Here is an 18,810-nt window from a genome sequence, read left to right as displayed (position 1 = left end):
ATTAGCCATTATCAAAGAAATCATGCGCTCGGCTTATCCTCTCCATTGCATTAATCCCATTGATTTTAAATATTTCAAATCCACGTTACTTAGTATTCGACATGATTTAGATCTCAAACCTGAACATTATGGTTTACTGGCAGATACAGGTCAGTAAATCCCTTTTGTTTAGAATGTAGATCACCAAGACACAAATACACAAAAGAAACAATAAAATTTTGTATTTTATCAGAATTCATCCAAGTATGTTCATCATAACCATACAAAAATACAATATATATACAGGCAACTTAGAGAAATTCATAAAAATAATAAAAAGATGATGTAGTTTGAGCGTTCGGTGACAGATGGAAATAAAAAATCAAGGCGTCCTTTAAAACAGACAAAAATACCATTTGAACAGAGAAAAATATTTTCTAATATAGATTATTTTTTTAAAAAACTTGTTCATATGTCAAGCATGGAGTTTCGGATCCAGTATAAGGCACGCATGCCTAATGGAATCATCACTTAGAAAGTTTGACAAGCGTCACCGTTCAACTCTAAACACCGAAGAATTCCTATTCCCTAGCCATAGACTGCGCCTGTGCTTGGGGTTGGATTTCCTGAAGAAAAAAAATCAGCAAATTATGTATTGATTTCAATCTAAAAAGGTTTTAAATTATTCACATACATACAAAATTAATTGCGAGTAAGATTGTCCTCATATTTATTTCAGTTATTTGTTTATTCACCATTGAGATTTTTAAAAATAGCTTTAAATAAAGGCATACATATTAGCCAAAAGATATTTGCATGGGAGTCTTAATCAAAGATTCCACAATACGACCTATCATTTGTCTAATCGATTAGATGGGAATAAATACAACTAAATCTAATATCACAGAAAAAAGCAAGACGACACCTTAATCAATGTGCTTCATTATTTCAAATCAATAATTTAACGAATAATGTTCTAAAGACCCCGTTGCGTTACAAGTTTGGACCAATTTCGTGTTTGCATAGATCTGTCGGCTGATTTGCAAGTCAAACTAAGTGATTTAGAATTTTAATAATTCCAATAATTTTCGATTTGAACATGTCCGTTAATCTAACTAATGAAGTTGATACTTAACCAACCCAAGTTTTACTCGAGATACTGCAAGAATAAACGCAATACGATTTGCTCTACTATCAATTGTTTTATCTGTCGCACATCATATTTAAAAACAGGTTTAAGGGTCAGAAAGGCGATTCTCTGAATAACGAGCACATTATTTACAGTACCCCAGGGTGCTTCATTTCATTGAAGAATGAAGGCCTTAATGGGTCAAATCCATTCAATGGAATTTTTTTTTACAGTTGAGGGGACAAGTTACTATGGATACGCAACGCCCACCTGAATTCATTACGATTCTATACGACTGTTTCGCTTCATTCCGCCGTGCACGAACTCATTCGTAAAATTTGCCTGCAAGGCTAAAATCCAGTCTAATAAATAATGAATTTAGATTAAAAGGTTCAAAAAGCATTATTAGAGCAAAGAGACAAGTGTGAATAAAACAAGAAAATTGGTCGATAATTTGAAAAATAATGATTCCTGACGTTTCTTTCTCATTTTTATGATCTCTGATCCAAATATTTTTTTAATTTGGCTTCGCCAAGCATTACAAATGACTCGACACAGTTAAATATCATACAGACACTATATCACACTAGCTGACGGTGAAATGGAGGAAGAGTATTGTTCTAATATCGATTTCTGAATCATTTATATTTTTTTTTTCTTTCAGTAATATAGATTTTTTTCTGACACTGTCTGATGAAAGCTTTTGTTCCTGAAGCCTAAACCTATTTTTCTATTAATAATGCTTTTCATGCACCAATTCATTTGGAAATACCACTTTGGTTTGTTTTTTTTCTTTTCAGTAGTCTTCTCCCAGAATTTTTAAACAAAGCAGCACTTGAGTCTTATTTCATTTCATGTAATGTTTGTGATCTATTTTGACTACCGCCATGGTGAGATTGCGCCATGTTTACACGTCGCTACAACAAATCTCTTTATATCGGACCAAACACGTCAGTAAATTCCAAGCGGTTGGTCAAAGACTATTGCATAGAAATCAATCGATCATCATTGCGTTTAGTTCTCCGAACAAATAATAAAGTGTACCACATATACACAACAATATAACATTGCGCCATCTAGATAAACACCTGAATTTTATAAGCTTGCTTTCGCGTGTGTTTAAATTGTACATAAGTGCCATGCTTCCCTAAATATTAGCCTAATCTGTCTTTTTACCCCTGAATGGATTTGGTCCGATTGACCTATAAAAATGGCACTTGACCTTGTAAATCACACCCCTATTTTTTCCCTGTCAAAGCAAATTGCACAAAGAAATAGGGAAGCAAGAATTAAACATAAGAAAAGACCATTATTAAAGAAATGCAAAAAAAAAAGATAAAAAAAATGCAGGGTCCCCCTTTCTTGTCGAACAAAAATGTACTATTTTGAAAACAAGTTGAATAACAATGTGTGTGCAGAGTTTATTAATAGGAGAAACAAGGTATCATATTTTATTTTTGAGGCTTTTGTGGCTACTGGGGCTTGACTGGTTTTTTGACCTCTTCCTTCAAAACTGCCAGCTTATTGACACAGAGAAGGAAGAAAACAACAAAAGCCTTTACTCAAATAACTAAATAAAACTTAAAACGATACCTTCAAAATATGTGTTTGTGGTTTACGTAGACGTTCTGATGAAAATTTTACATTTCTCCATTTCATTTTCAAAATATTACATATAATCTCTTAATTTCCGGCTAAACATGAAATTCATGCACAGTACACGTTTTTTTTTTTCGTAAATCTAATTATATCATTTTAAGGAACTATTTCTACCTAATTATTTTTGTATTCTGTCAATTAATTTCCTTCATTCTGAATAACATATTGAGTTTAACTGAATATAGATATTTTATGTCTCTTCTGAGCTAGGGTAAACAGGAAAATTATAACCCATACATTATTACCCCCTAGTAATACAATGACGGTAGTTTTTTTTTTTTTTTTTTTAATCAGAAAATATTATCTAAATATATATTCTTGTCTAATTCTACCACAACGTTTACAAAATTGCATGAGCTTTTAAGTACATTTTCCCTACTAAAACTGAAGATACTTATAAATCCAATAAGTGTCAATTTTTCATTATCATGATATTTATGTTGCACTTAGATGAATTTAGTACATGTATACGTATCTAAGTTTTTCGCTATGTGGAGGCCTGATATCACAGTATGGCCATGAGCGCATTTATCCGAATTTCGAAATATGGACACAGTTTATCAAAATCAAATAAAGGACAGTCTTATGAGCAAACGTACACAAATAAATCGTATTTAAAGTTAAAAGGTTGAAGGTTACAAATTGTTTATTTCAATCGATTTGACTTGCTTTGATTGTACATTCTTCACGCAAAAATTTGATTGATCTTGAAATAATTAGATCCGCCTTTTTTTTTAACTTACCTGAGCATCTTGTACTAAAGCACAAAGTGGACAGAACAGATGGACCAGGCAATCACCACCGAAGGACCCCTGTAAAGAAAGGAAAAAACATTGTAAAACACTGAAAAACACTATTGTAATGGATAACAAAACCAGGCAATCACCATCGAAGGATCCCTGTAAAAGAAATGTAAAACACTGAGACACACTATTGTAATAAAAAACATAGCAACGAAGGACCCCTGTAAGTAAAGGGAAAAAATGTAAAACACTATTGTTATAGATAACATAAAACCAGACAATCACTACCGAAGGATCCCTGTAAGTGGTGGGAAAACATTGTAAACACTGAAAACACTATTGTAATAGATACCAAAAAAAAAAACAAACAGGCAATCATCACCGAAAAACCCCTGTAAATAAATACCGGTAATAATTGTAAAACACTATTGTAATAAATTTAAACTAAATCACTAAAGGATCCCTGTAAGTACATGTAGTGGGTCAACTTGTAAAACACTAATCTATACTGTAATAATGTAATGGAACAATTAAACCAGAAAATTACTACCGACGGATTCTTGTAAAAATATTAAACACAGTTGGAACAAAACAACCCAATGATCCCTATATAACGCAAAAATGAACATTATAAAACACTAATGTAATTGCACAAACGACTGTAAAACACTCGTGCAATAGAACAGATCTAAATGCGCCTTACGGTCAACATTAAGGGATTCTTGCAAAACATAACCATGGTCAAATTTTACCGCGATTCACTCAACCAAAATAAAAACAAAACTTGAAAAGAAAATAAAGCCCTGTACGTCTCTTTTCTTTAGATTGAGTACCAACTGTATGAAATAGGGATACATTTAAACATGGCAGTATATGCAGCACCAAAGTGTTATCAAAACATCCCTGTATAAAACAGATGCATTGTTAAACATTATAGGAAATGCAAAGTCAGGACTTCAACTCCTCGCCTATACCAAAACAGTTAAAAGACATGGAACAAGATTTTTGAAAGGAAAAATGTTATCTGCCGCTTTATACAGGAAAGTAGAAACATTTGACATTTTACACAGTGACTGATAACATCAGGGAGCCGAAACAGAACGACACATTTGCATTATTTGTAACATTAGATTTGCGTTTCAGATAGGAATGCCATTGAAAAAAGAACAGTCCAATGGTTGCCGAGAATGCTCACCAATAACATTGAATAAACCAAAATTATACACTTTCCTCCTCAATGACCTTGACCTTATTAACTTGACCCTATTGCAAAGTAAGAATTATTTGGTCCTGTGCTACTTACATTGTAAGTTGTAGGTACATGCAAAATGTCTTTTATACAATAATACTGACTTTATTTAAATCCAAATGATTAAATAACCTTAATTTGCCAGTCAATCATCATTACAGACAAGATTTTTAAAACCTTTAATTTGTCCATTGGTTCTTTAACGAAATGGGGCAATTAGAAAGTTAAAAAAGTGAAATAGTTAAAAGATGCGTTTTAAAATAGTTGTTAAACTTTGATTAAAGATAATGGGAAAGACTTGAATAGAGGCGATAGATCGGAAACACTTATACTTCAGTGTGGAACGTCAGAAATAAACAACTTAAAGCGTCAATTTTTACCCCTTGTCTCACTTGACAAAAGTTTTAAAGCCTTAACGGATAGCGGGCAACACAGTGTATCGGGGACCTGCAGGGGGTCAATTATTAAATGGATGTTTTTTACACCAAAAACTGTAAACTTTTGCTCATTCACACGAATACTTGAAGTTTTATTATCTTTTTATCAGTCCATTTTGTTTTATAGGGGTGTATTTATAAATTTGTATATCCCATCCTACCCTACCTGCTCCTCTGAAAGCCCTTGCTACTTACTCAAGGACAAAGTACATTGTATCTTTAATTGGACAGTAGTACATGGTCATTGTATACAAATCTTTTCCTTTTACCCTCCAGTATTGACCATGCATAATAATGTTTACTAAATGTCACACCTTTGTAGGTCTGTTGACCTCAATTTAGTTTAAACCCAGAACACGAACAATGTTGACATAGAAGGGCTTATTTATACAAATCCCTTGGTCAGACAAATGAATATTAGCAACAGTACTTAAAGGGGGAAAAAAGGACTCTGAATGGTCGAAAGAGGATTATCAGCGAAGTTACGTGTTGAATCCGGATTATAAGAATCCGGTATTAGCGTACACATAGACACGTACTGAGTCTAAGCGGACTGTCTTTCATTTACAAGTTAAACTTTGCATAATTTATAAGTTTATTTGACGTATTAGCAATAACGTGTGGCTAAAGTACTTCCTTGATCTGCCCTTAACTTTTCCAACAAAGATGCCGGATACCATTCCTCTTGACAGGTCCGCTGTCTTCACTTTGACAATAAGGCCCCTTTAGATCGTTTATATCAAAAACAAGTGATTCACTAAGCAGCTAGGGATGGGCACTTAGTTTAAATGAAATTTATCTTATCCACTTGTATTCTATATACAAACAATTCATTTACGAGGAATGCATGTTTTTCCCAAATTTAAGAGGGGAAAGTATACGAATATGTCATTTTTAATACCATTTGAATATTTTTACCCTTCTTGTACCCCCATGAATTTGACCCAAAAGCAAGTGAAGAATCTTAATCCTTTTTCTCCCAATTTCGAAAGGTCAAATGATTTACTCAAATTTGCGGCATTTTTTCCAGAAAACATTTTTTTACATAAACCGTTTTATTGATTTTTATTTTACACTCTGAATATCATTCATGAATTTATCCACAAAGCAATATAAAAGCACATGTCAATGTTTATTTTGTTTATCACCTGTATCACAAGATGTGCAAATTAATGAAAGCAATTATATTATTAATCAAACATATCGATTTGAAACAGCTGAACCCCAAAAATAAATTATGAAAAACTTACATCAATGCCTTTTTGCTCTCGGATTTTTTCGCGAGCCTTTGCAACGAAATAGATACCAACTATAGGGAAAATAGCGTACAACGCCCCAACCATCACACACGAATCCCCGACCGCCTCCGCATTTTTTCCAGCAGTGTAACAGGGAACGAAGTAGGTAATAAGACACAATGTGCAGTTGTTAAAACAACCAAACAGGCCATTAGAGAATTCCCCCATCCTTTCGTTCGCTAGTTATATCTGGTGTGTGAAGAATTTGACTGACAACGCCCCTCTCTCTCCTTCGTATACCCGCTAGTCCCAGTGACACTTACACCGATAACCCGATAACAACGGACCTGAATTTTAGCGCGGATGGATATTACTACTCGGGCAGTGATTGGTTGGAAGGTAGGAGTAAACAAACTGCATATTCTAAATGAAAAAAAAACCCTGTTTGACCGCAACTATACTATTGGCGCCTATACGTTTCAAATTGTGATTCAATGGATTATATTCAGAAAAGAAAGATTAACATGAGAAATACTTCAAAGAAACTCGCAAACAAGACAAAGGCGGAGACAAGTGTGTGTATGATTGATTTTATAATCAGGGAGAAGGATAGAAAAACGCTATAACACACTTGCAATATAAGGACCCGCTATTTCCTGGAATGTATGAAAAATTGTCGCAATAACTTGACAAAAACCTTTATGAACACAATTTTAAGCCTTCATAATTATTTTCTTAAATATGGTTTATATCAAAGAGATAAAAATGATACGAGGCATACTGGTTTTACTCACTATATTCAACAAGCTACGTTGTTTTCTATATACAGGAAGTAATTTCTGTTCTGTTTAAAGCTTATAATCTTTACGGCTTTTGATAATTCACAGACTGTAATCGTTTGTATAACCCAAAACCTTTTATATTCCTTATCTTCCTCTAATAAACTAATACATTTATAAATGCTTACATATACCCCCTGTTGCATAATGACCCTTCAAGAGAAAGTGACACTGACAAATTTAGTTAAAGGGCAGAAAAATACCCTAGATCCGCTCCTTTCTCCAAATATAGTTTTATGTGTTAGTTTTCAATGCAAGAGCAATAAAGTTTCGCTCTTTTCTTTACTTACTTCGATTCCCTTCTGTTCTCTTATCTTTTCGCGGGTTTTAGCAGCAAAGTAAATTCCAGCGGGAGCAAGGATTGCATAAAGGGCACCCACCATCATACAACTATCCCCCACGGCCTCGGCATTCTTACCCGCCGTGTAACAGGGGGCCACATACGTGATGAGACAGAGGGTGATATTATTGAAGCACCCACACAGACCGTTAGAGAATTCCCCCATTGTTTTAGGTTTATATCACAGATAAGAAAAGAGTCCAAATCACTGACTTCCGTGCACCCGAATGGTTTGTACGTTCTACTTGATTTACCGGCTTTTATATAGTGCACTGGCCTTAGTTACTCATCACGTGACCTTAACTGCATTTCACGTGCATGTATATCTTTTATTATTATAATTAGAAAAAATCTTAAGTTGTACATGTTATAATGAAGATGGTTTTAACAGTATTTTAAGTTATAAAAGCAAACATAGCAGAAAATTTCTTGATTTCGATTTATTGTTTATTCCATTATTTTTAATTCTGAACATTTCGATTTTTTCTTTCACACTTAGTTAATTTCAATAATTCGATAGAGCATCTACTTTTTGCTGAATACATTATGTAATTGCAAAAACTATGCAAAGGCTATAATCGATGGCGACCAAAAAGTTGAATAAAATGAAATAAAAATCATGTAAATTAGAGCAGAAAAGTCACACAATTAAGCGGATTAATGATTGATACATAATAAGGATGTTTCATATTAAAGTCCGCCTACAAAATGATTTCCGGGACAAAGATCCTGAATGGTTTGTCTACAATAACACTGCTTTCATTTACGTGTTACATATCAATGATGATAATCAACTAATATGCAACTGAAATTCGTTGAAGCAAATCTGTAAATGTTATACGGTTACCTTATTCTGTTATCATTCATTAAATAACAATTAAATTACAAAGAAAATTATAAACCACGAACAGGGACCTATATACGATGAAAATATTAAAATGCATTCATAAAGCGGAGATAAAAAGAAAAGGCATGACAGAAGTATATGTACATGTATATATACTAGTACGTGAGTATGTGAACTTTTTACAGAGTTTAATTCCCTATACGTACATATTGTACACATGTGTATGTCATTATATACGGAAATGTCTTAATCCTAATGACTCAAATAACCCTTGGGGGAAAATACGCATTTCATTACATTTGTAAAAAAAAAAAAAAAAAAAAAAAAAAAAAAAAAAAGAGGAAGAGAAGAAAAGATTTGCGTATTTGGCGTGTGATTTGCAGGAATTCTGTGTACGAAACATTTAGAGTTGTTTAAATGTCCACGTCCGCTTATCTTACTTCTTACGATAACTTAGTAACACTTCATCAATCAATGATCACCTACAAGATGATAAGAAATAGTTAATGCAATTACAGGTATCTATATTTATTTAAAATTTTGGTAGGATGGAAGAATTGCTTTCACTCTCTGTGCAACAGTACTGAACAAAAATTTATCCATTTTATGAAGAGTAGATAAGATTAAACTGACAAAAGACTGCATAAAAAATATCTCCATGTAAGACACCCCCCCCCCCCGCACAACTTCCTTATTGTTATGGACTGCATGGTAACGCATATATATTATATACGGCTGAGCTATCATTTATGGTTCCTGGGTATTCTCTCCCTTTTTAAACACAAATATTTGCTCGTTTTTTCGAATAAAAATACAAACAAATAATAACGTGTTCATGTCATGAAGAGAAGACACAGAGATCGGAAATTTTTAGGAAAACGTACTTCAAAATTGTAACATTTTGTACCTAAAATTATAACTTGTCTAGCTCACTCAAAGTTATTCTTATTAAAGAAAAAAATGTCAGGAAGATACCACTTCCCTTTTCTTTTCCACAAAACCCAATATACATGTATCAAGAGCATTGTAAAATTTTATGTGACGGATTAAGAAAATTTGAACTTTTCAAGTGAGCCCGGATTCCTGCTGAATGTCAATCATATGCGCCCTCGTTCTTTGTGTGTAAACATACAGTCAAACCTGTTTTAAGAGGCCACCTTTGGGAAGTCTGGAAACTGGTCAGTCACTTCAGACAGGTAGCCTCTTATTCCAATTTACCCTCGAAATAGCCAGTCGGTCAATAAATAAACAACATTAAGCACTACGATTATATCAATTAATCAGATATTCTTCAGTGTGCTTTTATTACATTGAAATATTAAATTAACTCTTTTAATTAACATTTGAAGAAATACATGTGCCTTACTATTATCTTTTTTTATTAAGAAAATTACACAAACATACTAACTAAAAGAAAATTTAATGATAGATAAAGTAAAACATAGAAATTTATGTATTATAGAAACACAGATAATTTAAGATCAAATTGTTTTATATTAAAAACTAATCTTATCTAGATTGTGCACCGTTAAAAATTGTTTATAACGATGTAGCGATATATTGGACCAGTTTCCTTCTTTCACAATATATATGATTTATAAGCTCCTAATTGCTAGCCTGACAGTATTTCAAAACCTAGTGAAATCTGACCTGACCTTAAGATGTTAAATATGATGGTCATATTCTTCTATCAACCTTTTTTTTAATTATCTTTCAAGTACTTTTTATTGAGAAATGTCCTAAAACAAACAAAAGAATAGTTCAAACTAGAAATAAGAATAATGTTTTCACTACTCCCTTTCAAGTTCTTGACATAAAACAACGACTCTTGCCACAATATCATAAGAGAAAACATACTACCCCCTACCCCACCATCATCCACCCACCCCAAAATGTTCTTCCCGATCCCTGAATCAGGAAAACGGGTGGATCCGCGCCACTACTTACTTCGATTCCCTTCTGATCTCTGATCTTTCCACGAGCCTTAGCGGCAAAGTAAGCTCCAACGGCGGGGAAGATGGCGTAAATGAGAGCCACCATTATACAACTGTCCCCCACGGCCTCGGCATTCTTACCCGCCGTATAACAGGGGGCCACGTACGTGATGAGGCAGAGGGTACAGTTGTTGAAGCACCCACACAGACCGTTAGAGAATTCCCCCATTTCTGTTTTTTTTTTAAATATATCACAGATAAGAAAGTGTCCCAAACAAAAACTAACTCCTATGACCTGATCAACGTGGGATGTTGGTTTTTATATTCCAAAGCCCCTAGTTACAAGTGTCACGTGACTCAGGGTACACAGCCCCTCCCTGTATATAAGAATTAGAAATTAAATTTCATACCAAATAACTTTCTTTTATAGAAAGACGAATCTATTCAAGAATTTCACCCCAAGAGTATGTAATTGCTTTTTGAGAGCACATATTACAAAGTATATATCATGAATATATGTTTAAACAGTTCCACTTCAAAACTTTTAGGCATTTGTTTGCTTTATGAAATTCTTTAATGCAAGTCCCCCCAGAGTTCATTAAGGTCACGTCACCATTTGTCAATCGACAAATTTATACATGTACGTCAATGTCTCCATTATATCCCAATTTGATTCCCCTGTGTTTAAACACCTTTTCTCTTTAAATCAATATTTTTCGGTGTTCGATAATAAGGATTTCAAAATATTATCTCCACAATTGAACTTTCTCAAAGAAATTTGTAGATAAAGGTAATAATCCTTTATAAAAACCTAATACTAGTAAGTAAAAAGACCTCTCGGTAAATTTCTCAAGATGTTTCAACTCGCATTTAACAGATTAAATAGGGGTAATTAAATTGACTTTTAAAAAAAAAAACCCAGAACCAGAACTCGTACTGCTTTTGGAATGAATTTTCAACCCCCCCCCCCCCCCCCCCCAAAAAAATGACAGCGATTTGTTTTCTATTACGATTTTTTTTTTCAAAATCTCGAGCGTTACAACGAGAAGGAATAAAACCCTACAAAACCTTTATTTTTCATACGATTTTCACTTTTTTTCTTCATGTTCTTTGCTTCATCGATTAGATCAGCGTCTATTTTAACCAAAACTCCGGCTGCACTGTTGCCCAAGGTCTGCAGGCATGACGGATAAAAGTCTTCCCCCGGGTGATTAAATCTCCATTTATTGATTTTTAAAAACAAGTTCTTTTATTAATAGCCGAAATTGTGTCTTAACAAATTCACTCACAGAGGTTAATAAAATAAATTTGGAATTTAAAAAAACCGGTCCTATATTGGTCGTTTCGACGTGAAGGGAAGGTTTGCGATGGGACCTATCTTAACATTTCGTTCGCGTCCGAAAGAGACAAAAGGAGAAAATATATCTAGAAAAAAAAACATGTTATAATGACTTTTCACTTTTCAATATTTCAATTTTTTTTTGTAGGGGGATGGGGGAGGTGATGGTGCATTTCCTACCCTTGGAGTTTTAGTAATGATTCCCAGGCCAAAAAACAAACTGAGTTTTCTTATAAGACCATTTAAATCTTGAGCAACTTCTTAGACTATTTAATGCAGACCACAATGGAAAAAAATATCAAGTTCTTTATATTACTAAGAAAACTGGTCCCAAGACCAAAAACTGAGAACAGACTCGAGTCAAAATTTGAAATCAGTATAAATAAAAAAAAAAATTGATGATGAAACAAAAATTGCATACTTTGTTGGAATTGGACTATTATATACGTAACTGCAATTTTTAAAAACATGTGTTAAATAAAACTTAAGATATCCAGAATCAAATTTTGACTTAAGTCTATTCTCAGTTTATGGTCTAGGGGGTCTCGTTTACTTAGAATTTGACAGCCTTGACTGACTGTATTGCCATTACATATATACTTGAATAGGAAAAAGAGAATAAGGAATTCCTATCGATTTTTAAAAAGATAAACAGCTCAAAGACTAACTGCAAAAGACAGTCGGTATTACCATTTAAACTGGTCATAAATTATATCGCCAAAAAATTCTCAGATAATTGAAGTGAAACTCAAATAGCGACAATGGGAAAGTGTCCATAAATCTGTGTCGAGAAATGGGTTACACTGTATAAGATCAATATTTGTTTTCTGCAAGCCTGGACACAAACCATTGTAGTAAAATAGCTTATGTGAATTGAGAGAAAAGATTTTCCACTAGAACGCATTTGTAATTTATCACTAATATATAAAGAAAATGATATTAAAGCTTTATTGGTTTAAGCCAAAAATCCTTTTTTATATTATAAGTCAGAAGACCTCCTCTCTTTGTAAATTAAAAGCACTAATAATATTCAATCTCAATTTCTTGCATTAATATCAACGAAACGTTCACATTCAGAATTTTTCTAATCTTTTCCAATTGATTTTAATACTGAATATGTGAGCATTTGGATTTCATATACATGTACCTATATGTCCTCATCGTTTTTTTTTTTCAAGCAATAAACCAGTAAGAAACCAAAATCCTTCAAACTTTCAAATTCAGAAAGAATAAAAAACAAGATCCGTGCCACCACTTACTTCGATCCCCTTCTGTTCTCTGATCTTTTCTCGAGCTTTAGCCGCAAAGTAAGCTCCAACGGCGGGGAATATGGCATAGACTACTGCCACCATTATACAACTGTCCCCCACGGCCTCGGCATTCTTACCCGCCGTGTAACAGGGGGCCACATACGTGATGAGGCAGAGGGTGATGTTATTGAAGCACCCACACAGACCATTTGACCATTCCCCCATTGTTTTACAATAAATGTAAAAATATCACAGATAGAAAAACAAATAAAAAAGGTCCCAAGCTCAAAGCTCCTCTATGACGAGTTCGATTTCGGATGGTGGTTTTTATACGACATAACCCTAGTTACTAATGTCACGTGACAAAAACCGCGACTCAAATTACAGATAAAAAAATTTAAATGCAATATTTAGTGTTCTTTGAATAATGAAAAAAGGAATTCATGCATTCAGTATGAAAGTTCCATAGTAATTATACTAAGTTACCTATTACATGCAGCTTAAATACCAATAAAATATTATGACCTTGAAGTGCCATTTTTTGAAATTTCGAAATTAGATATTTCTTGTATTATCCTGCAAAACTGAAAGTGCATGATTGTTTCTCTTTTGAAAACAAAATTGAGAGTTCTAAGTGCAATGTGAATTGGTCCAAAGAAAAAAATATCTGTATATATATATATATATATATATATATATATATATATATATATATATATATATATATATATATATATATATATATATATATATATATATTGAATTGAGTAGTGCTGGCTGATAATTTAGAATCATTTTCGTATTTGGTGCTTCTATTTTTTAAAAAAAAAAACACTTAGAAAATCAATAGGTGGATACATTGGTCTGTCGGGAATACAAAAACCGTTGTCCTCTGATATTGATTGCACAATATTCAAATATTGAGAAATTTAAAGTTCATATATTTAATCTGACGCCAGGACGGTCGACAGTGGATTTCATAAATGGTTCATTCTTATCTAAATTTTTTTTTTTTTCAATTTGCCTTGCCAGTGGATTATATGACTCAAAAAGCCTTTGAAAATGACCTATTTTTTTCTTGAAATGACATGTCTGTTCTTTTAATTGCAATAGTAAACTGGAATTTGTTTAGGTAATTGAAATTAACACAGATATTTAAAATGTATCCGAATTGCGTAACCGCTTGTATTGAGTTGATTTAAAAATATCCCACATGGAAAGAATAGAACAAAAGCATTGCTCTTGAACTCGTTTTAAAGTAGGGTTCACATACCATGTTATGTCAAAAAAAAAAAGCAGAACAATGCCAAATGAATTAAGTTTCTTTACCCTGTTTAAGTACAATATATATTTTTGCCCATGCTTATAAAATAATATACATCTACAAAGACATTGGTAGAGGGCGGAACCCCTGCCTTTCCAAGATGCTTATTAGAATGATCAGCAAAATTTTAAGAAGATATGCTTTACAACATCATTTCATGGTTTTTGTATTGCAATCTATTTAAAAATTTGAATACCCTGTTTTCTTTGCATGTACAAAAGAGTTTTAAATCTTAATCCTAACGACATGCCCTGTAAGAAAGATTACTCCAAAGAACTTTGGAAGTTTATTCAATTCGAGCAACTTTGATTCGACCGAAAAAAAAGAAATAAAAAGCTAGTAAATGTTTATTCTCCTTTATTTACAGTTAAGCTTATTTTATAAAAGGGGATTAAATCCTGATCATCCCATTAAGAGTTGTCGTTCTTTTTTACATTGTATTACATGACTGTATATTTTTGATTTCACCCATTTTGTAATTTTGTTACATGTGACTTTAAACATCTGATTATTGCGCTTCTAAACTTTATTAATTATAAATGGTCGAAATGAATAAAATACTAGTAAAGAACTTTATTCGGTAATAACCAATATTTGCCCCCCAAATCAAACTTTGATGGAGATATATTTAATTAAGTTCTTAAACAGGGGAGTATATGCTGACTTCAAAGCACTGAATATTTTCATAAGTAATGACACCATGTGTACGTAATGACGTTACAAACATTACTTAAATTTCAGTTTTTTATGAATTTTACAGAAAAAAGTACATATTTCGTCGATATTTTGAGTAAAAGTCACCGAGCGCATGTGTGTTCAGAATCAATATTTTGATATAATGTGTAGAATGATAATATCAAATTGATGAAATATGTCAATATTGTTCCTGAACAAACTTGCGCTCTATACATTTTAAAGCTAAAATTGTTGAAATTTTGTCCATTTTATCCTCTTTCTGAAAAAGGATAAAATCGGACTAGTTTGTGACGTCATAAAAACAAAAATTGTGAGTACACTGCTTTGACACTATAATATTTTCTGTTAATTCATATTTCTCATACAATTTATTGAATTCAGCACATTTCAGGAAGTTTTCAAAATTTGACTTTTGTGGGGGCAAATATATGCAATATACCGCATATATAGTTCTTTTACACATACTCATATATAAAATATTTGCAAAAGAAGTGAGTCTACAATGCTACAAATTACTCATACGTGGTTTGTAAAAAAAAAAAAAATCATTTTTTTTTCAAAATTTTTCTTTATCAAATGATGCTATTTAGATCTTGACCATGAAAAATAAATCTTACTGGTTTCTCTACGTCTATGACTTTTCTTTCGCGGATTCGTCTTCGAGTTTCTGCAGCGATGTAAACGCCATAGGGCCAAAGAAGACAATAGAGCAATCCGGTGGCCAGACAATGGTCCCCCACAACCTCTGCATTTTTTGCCGCGGTGTAACATGGTGCCACACAAGTCACTAGGGATAAGTGGGGATTTCCCAGGCATCCGTACAAAGACGTGGTCCATTTACCACGAAATTCTGGAGACACATTTCTATCCGGAATATCATCGAAATCGCTCCGAGTCATAGACGTTCCTATCCGGCGGAAGGGGGCTGAAATGTGTTCATCCGTGTTCAAGTAAACAGTTTCGAATGGATTCGAGCTGGAATGGACAGACTGACTGAGTCTGGTTGACTGGAAACTTCGAAGACTTTTTTGTCTTTCCAACGAAGAATTGAAGTCGGGTCTGGCGTTCCCTTTACCAGTCGATTGTGTCTTTCTTGTATCAAATTTTTTGTTTTCACTCAATTTAAAAATATCATCATCCATTCCTCCCAAATCAACAAAATTTTGAACATATACAAAATAGAGACTGCTTAATTTTTGCCTTCTTTGTCGGTTTGTAATTTAATATTCTGGGTTTTCCGACTGAATGGTCAGTAAAACTAAAAGTGTTTTTAAATTGTTTATTCTAAAAATGTCTCAAGCTATTAATCAGTTCATCAAAACTTCATGTTCAGTATTTAAAAAAAAAAGAACTAGAACCCATAGAAGGTTTTATAGCAAAATTGCTACATTATTAACGCTTTTTTAACTAAAATTTTAATCGCAAAATTTTTATAATATAAAATTGCCCTCTTAAGGGCAAAGTGGGATAACTCTAATAAATACCATTTTACAAACAAGGGTTATCGTTCATAGCTTAACAAGAAAGAGAACTCGAATCCGAAAATGACAAAAATTCCGTCACACTGGTCAGTCAAAGCAACTAACGTATATGATTCTGAAAAATACATTCCACTTTACCTTTTCAAACCTGTAATTGTTTCCATTATAATCTTTTTTTTTTAAATTGAAATTATAAACAACCTTTAGTCTATTTGCATTGTAGTATGACCAGTAAGAATGCGCTTCGGACACCTTATATTGTTCTCAATGAAAGTTTAAAAATGGAATTATAGAGTAAATATTTGTTTTAACGTTGAGTAGGAAATATCGATCTACCAGCCTGCACAAGGGGCATTAGGCTAATTGACATTAAGTAATGCATAGAACGGATCGGGACGCCTTCGAATAAATATTTGATCAAGGTCAAACAATCAACTTTTTGAACATATACCAAAAAGGAATTTCTCCACCACAACTTAAATTACTAAATGTAATCTGACTTTCAATATGATATTCAAACAATCCTGAAAGAGATTTTTTCAAAATAAAATTAATTGCCGAAGAAATCCGTTCATTAATTAATTTATTTTAAAAAATTCTAGACTCAATGTTGACAGAAACCCTAATAATGATAAATAAATGTGTATGGGGGGGTGTTATTCATAACATAAAATGTCATTAAGGTATTCAAATCTCGTCCTTATGATAATCCATCAAAAGCTAAGAGACAATGAGCACAGCTTTTGACACAATAAGGTGCTAATTAAAAAGGCTGGGGGTGGCTGCCCCAGCCATTTTCAGACTATTTTGATCTCCTTTAAAAGAAGAGCTCCATATAAAGATATACAAAAATAATCAAATTTTAAAACTAAAATGTATGATTCCAGCAAAGCCAAGTTCAAAGAGATTAGCCTCTGGCACAGTTTATGAAAAGACACAATGTATACAAATCTTTTTTTCATAAACAATTTTATCGAAGCCTCAAGCAATAAACAGATTTTGATAATTGTGGTGTTTTCCTATGTCATTTCAATGTTAAATATTGCTATCAAAATGAAGAGGTGGTCTTACATATATTGTCTGTTTTAAGATTTGTTCCATTCACACAACATATATCGAAAATTTCTTTAAATATATACACTGTATATATTTTGAATGAATTCCATATGGACTGAAAAACATGCCAACTTATAAATAACTTCCTTGATTCAAACCTATAGATTAATTTCGCATAAAATGAAGGAAAAATATACACTAAACGGGTTAGTCTTAAACCAAACGTTGATTGTTACATGAATTTTTATAGATCTTCAAACTAAAAAAAAAAAATATTTCATTGATTCTAAATAATTTTACAGCCTAGCCTTTACAGCCTGGCTTAGTTATTAGAACTGACGCGATCTATAGCATCGTCGCAAACCACTGCCAAAATGTACGATCCTCTCCTATTCTGGTATAGGAGAAAGCTATTTGCAGAGTCTACATGAGCGCATGCATGAACCATCAATAAAAAAGTAGGCTTTCCAAAGGCATATTATTATTTTAAAATACAACTTGACATAGAACCACTTTAATATTCCACAATCCTCCTTTGAAAAGGAACAAAAAACCCACTCCAAAATAAAAATAAATATATGGATCTTAAAACTAACAACAAAGTTATCAAACATAAATTCCGATCAATATTTTCTACAAATTTAGCACTTATAATTCCAGATCTAAAATATCAACATTAGAAACCAACAACTCTTTCTTTATATACATGTACATGCATCTCACTTTGATATCAAATACATGTACATGTATTTAACACCCCCATCTGCAATTCCTACAATAAGATAACGTTTAATTCTTCATCAAAGATGTTCAGAGTATAAACCTACTTGAATTCCTTTAAGTTCCCTGATCCTTCCTCGGACTTTGGCCATGAGATAAATTCCTACTGGTGGGAATATACAGTACACAAATCCATTGAGGGGGCAGCTCTCCTCCACCCCCTCCGCGTTCTTCCCTGCCGTGTAACAGGGAACTACCCATGTATTGAGACATAAATTAATGTTGTTAAAACATCCAAAAATATGGTTGTTTTTGGACCAATCTCCGGGTTTGCCTGACATGGTGCTTTTCTCTTGAACTCAACTTCAATTCTCTTGAGCACAGAGGTTATTCTAAGGACCACTGCACCCTAGTTCTTAGTTTATAGTTACGTCACGTGATTGGTCAGGTCGCTATAACAACAACGCTCAATACTCCAAAAGCAGTAGCCATTTAAGATTTCGCAAACCCCCTTCTCGGTTCGTCAATAGTGGACTTTACATAAAAATAA

At 33.0% G+C, this 18,810-nt stretch overlaps 1 protein-coding gene across 4 annotated transcripts; it reads right to left on the bottom strand.

The window, feature by feature from the left end:
• Positions 1-211: 211 nt before the first annotated feature.
• Positions 212-13,280, bottom strand: LOC134236545 (uncharacterized). Of its 4 annotated transcripts, none has more exons than XM_062718731.1 (3): positions 12,993-13,280; positions 3,511-3,579; positions 212-605 (listed from the first exon to the last, which is right to left on the bottom strand). In XM_062718731.1, the coding sequence occupies exons 1-3, from the start codon at positions 13,206-13,208 to the stop codon at positions 561-563; spliced, it is 330 nt and encodes a 109-aa protein (XP_062574715.1). In that variant the 5' UTR covers positions 13,209-13,280; the 3' UTR covers positions 212-560. The 4 variants fall into 4 exon arrangements, with proteins under 4 accessions (XP_062574715.1, XP_062574724.1, XP_062574709.1 ...); XM_062718740.1 differs by lacking the exon at positions 12,993-13,280 and adding an exon at positions 10,408-10,656; XM_062718725.1 differs by lacking the exon at positions 12,993-13,280 and adding an exon at positions 7,564-7,854.
• Positions 13,281-18,810: the final 5,530 nt, after the last annotated feature.

This window comes from Saccostrea cucullata, unplaced genomic scaffold (genome assembly GCF_032062105.1).
Source record: "Saccostrea cucullata isolate Sc308-1 unplaced genomic scaffold, CSIRO_AGI_Scuc_v1 ctg1880, whole genome shotgun sequence".
NCBI classification, from domain to species: Eukaryota; Metazoa; Mollusca; class Bivalvia; order Ostreida; family Ostreidae; genus Saccostrea; species Saccostrea cuccullata.
Note: the sequence above shows the minus strand (reverse complement) of the source record. Positions and strands in the feature narration are given on the sequence as shown.

Coding starts and splice junctions, on each gene's coding strand:
- LOC134236545 (XM_062718731.1), bottom strand. CDS start 13,208: ATGGGGGAATGGTCAAATGGTCTGTGTGGGTGCTTCAATAACATCACC. Junction 3,580..12,992: donor GAGAACAGAAGGGGATCGAA/GTAAGTGGTGGC, acceptor CTTTCTTTACAG/GGGTCCTTCGGTGGTGATTG. Junction 606..3,510: donor CTTTAGTACAAGATGCTCAG/GTAAGTTAAAAA, acceptor TTTTTTCTTCAG/GAAATCCAACCCCAAGCACA.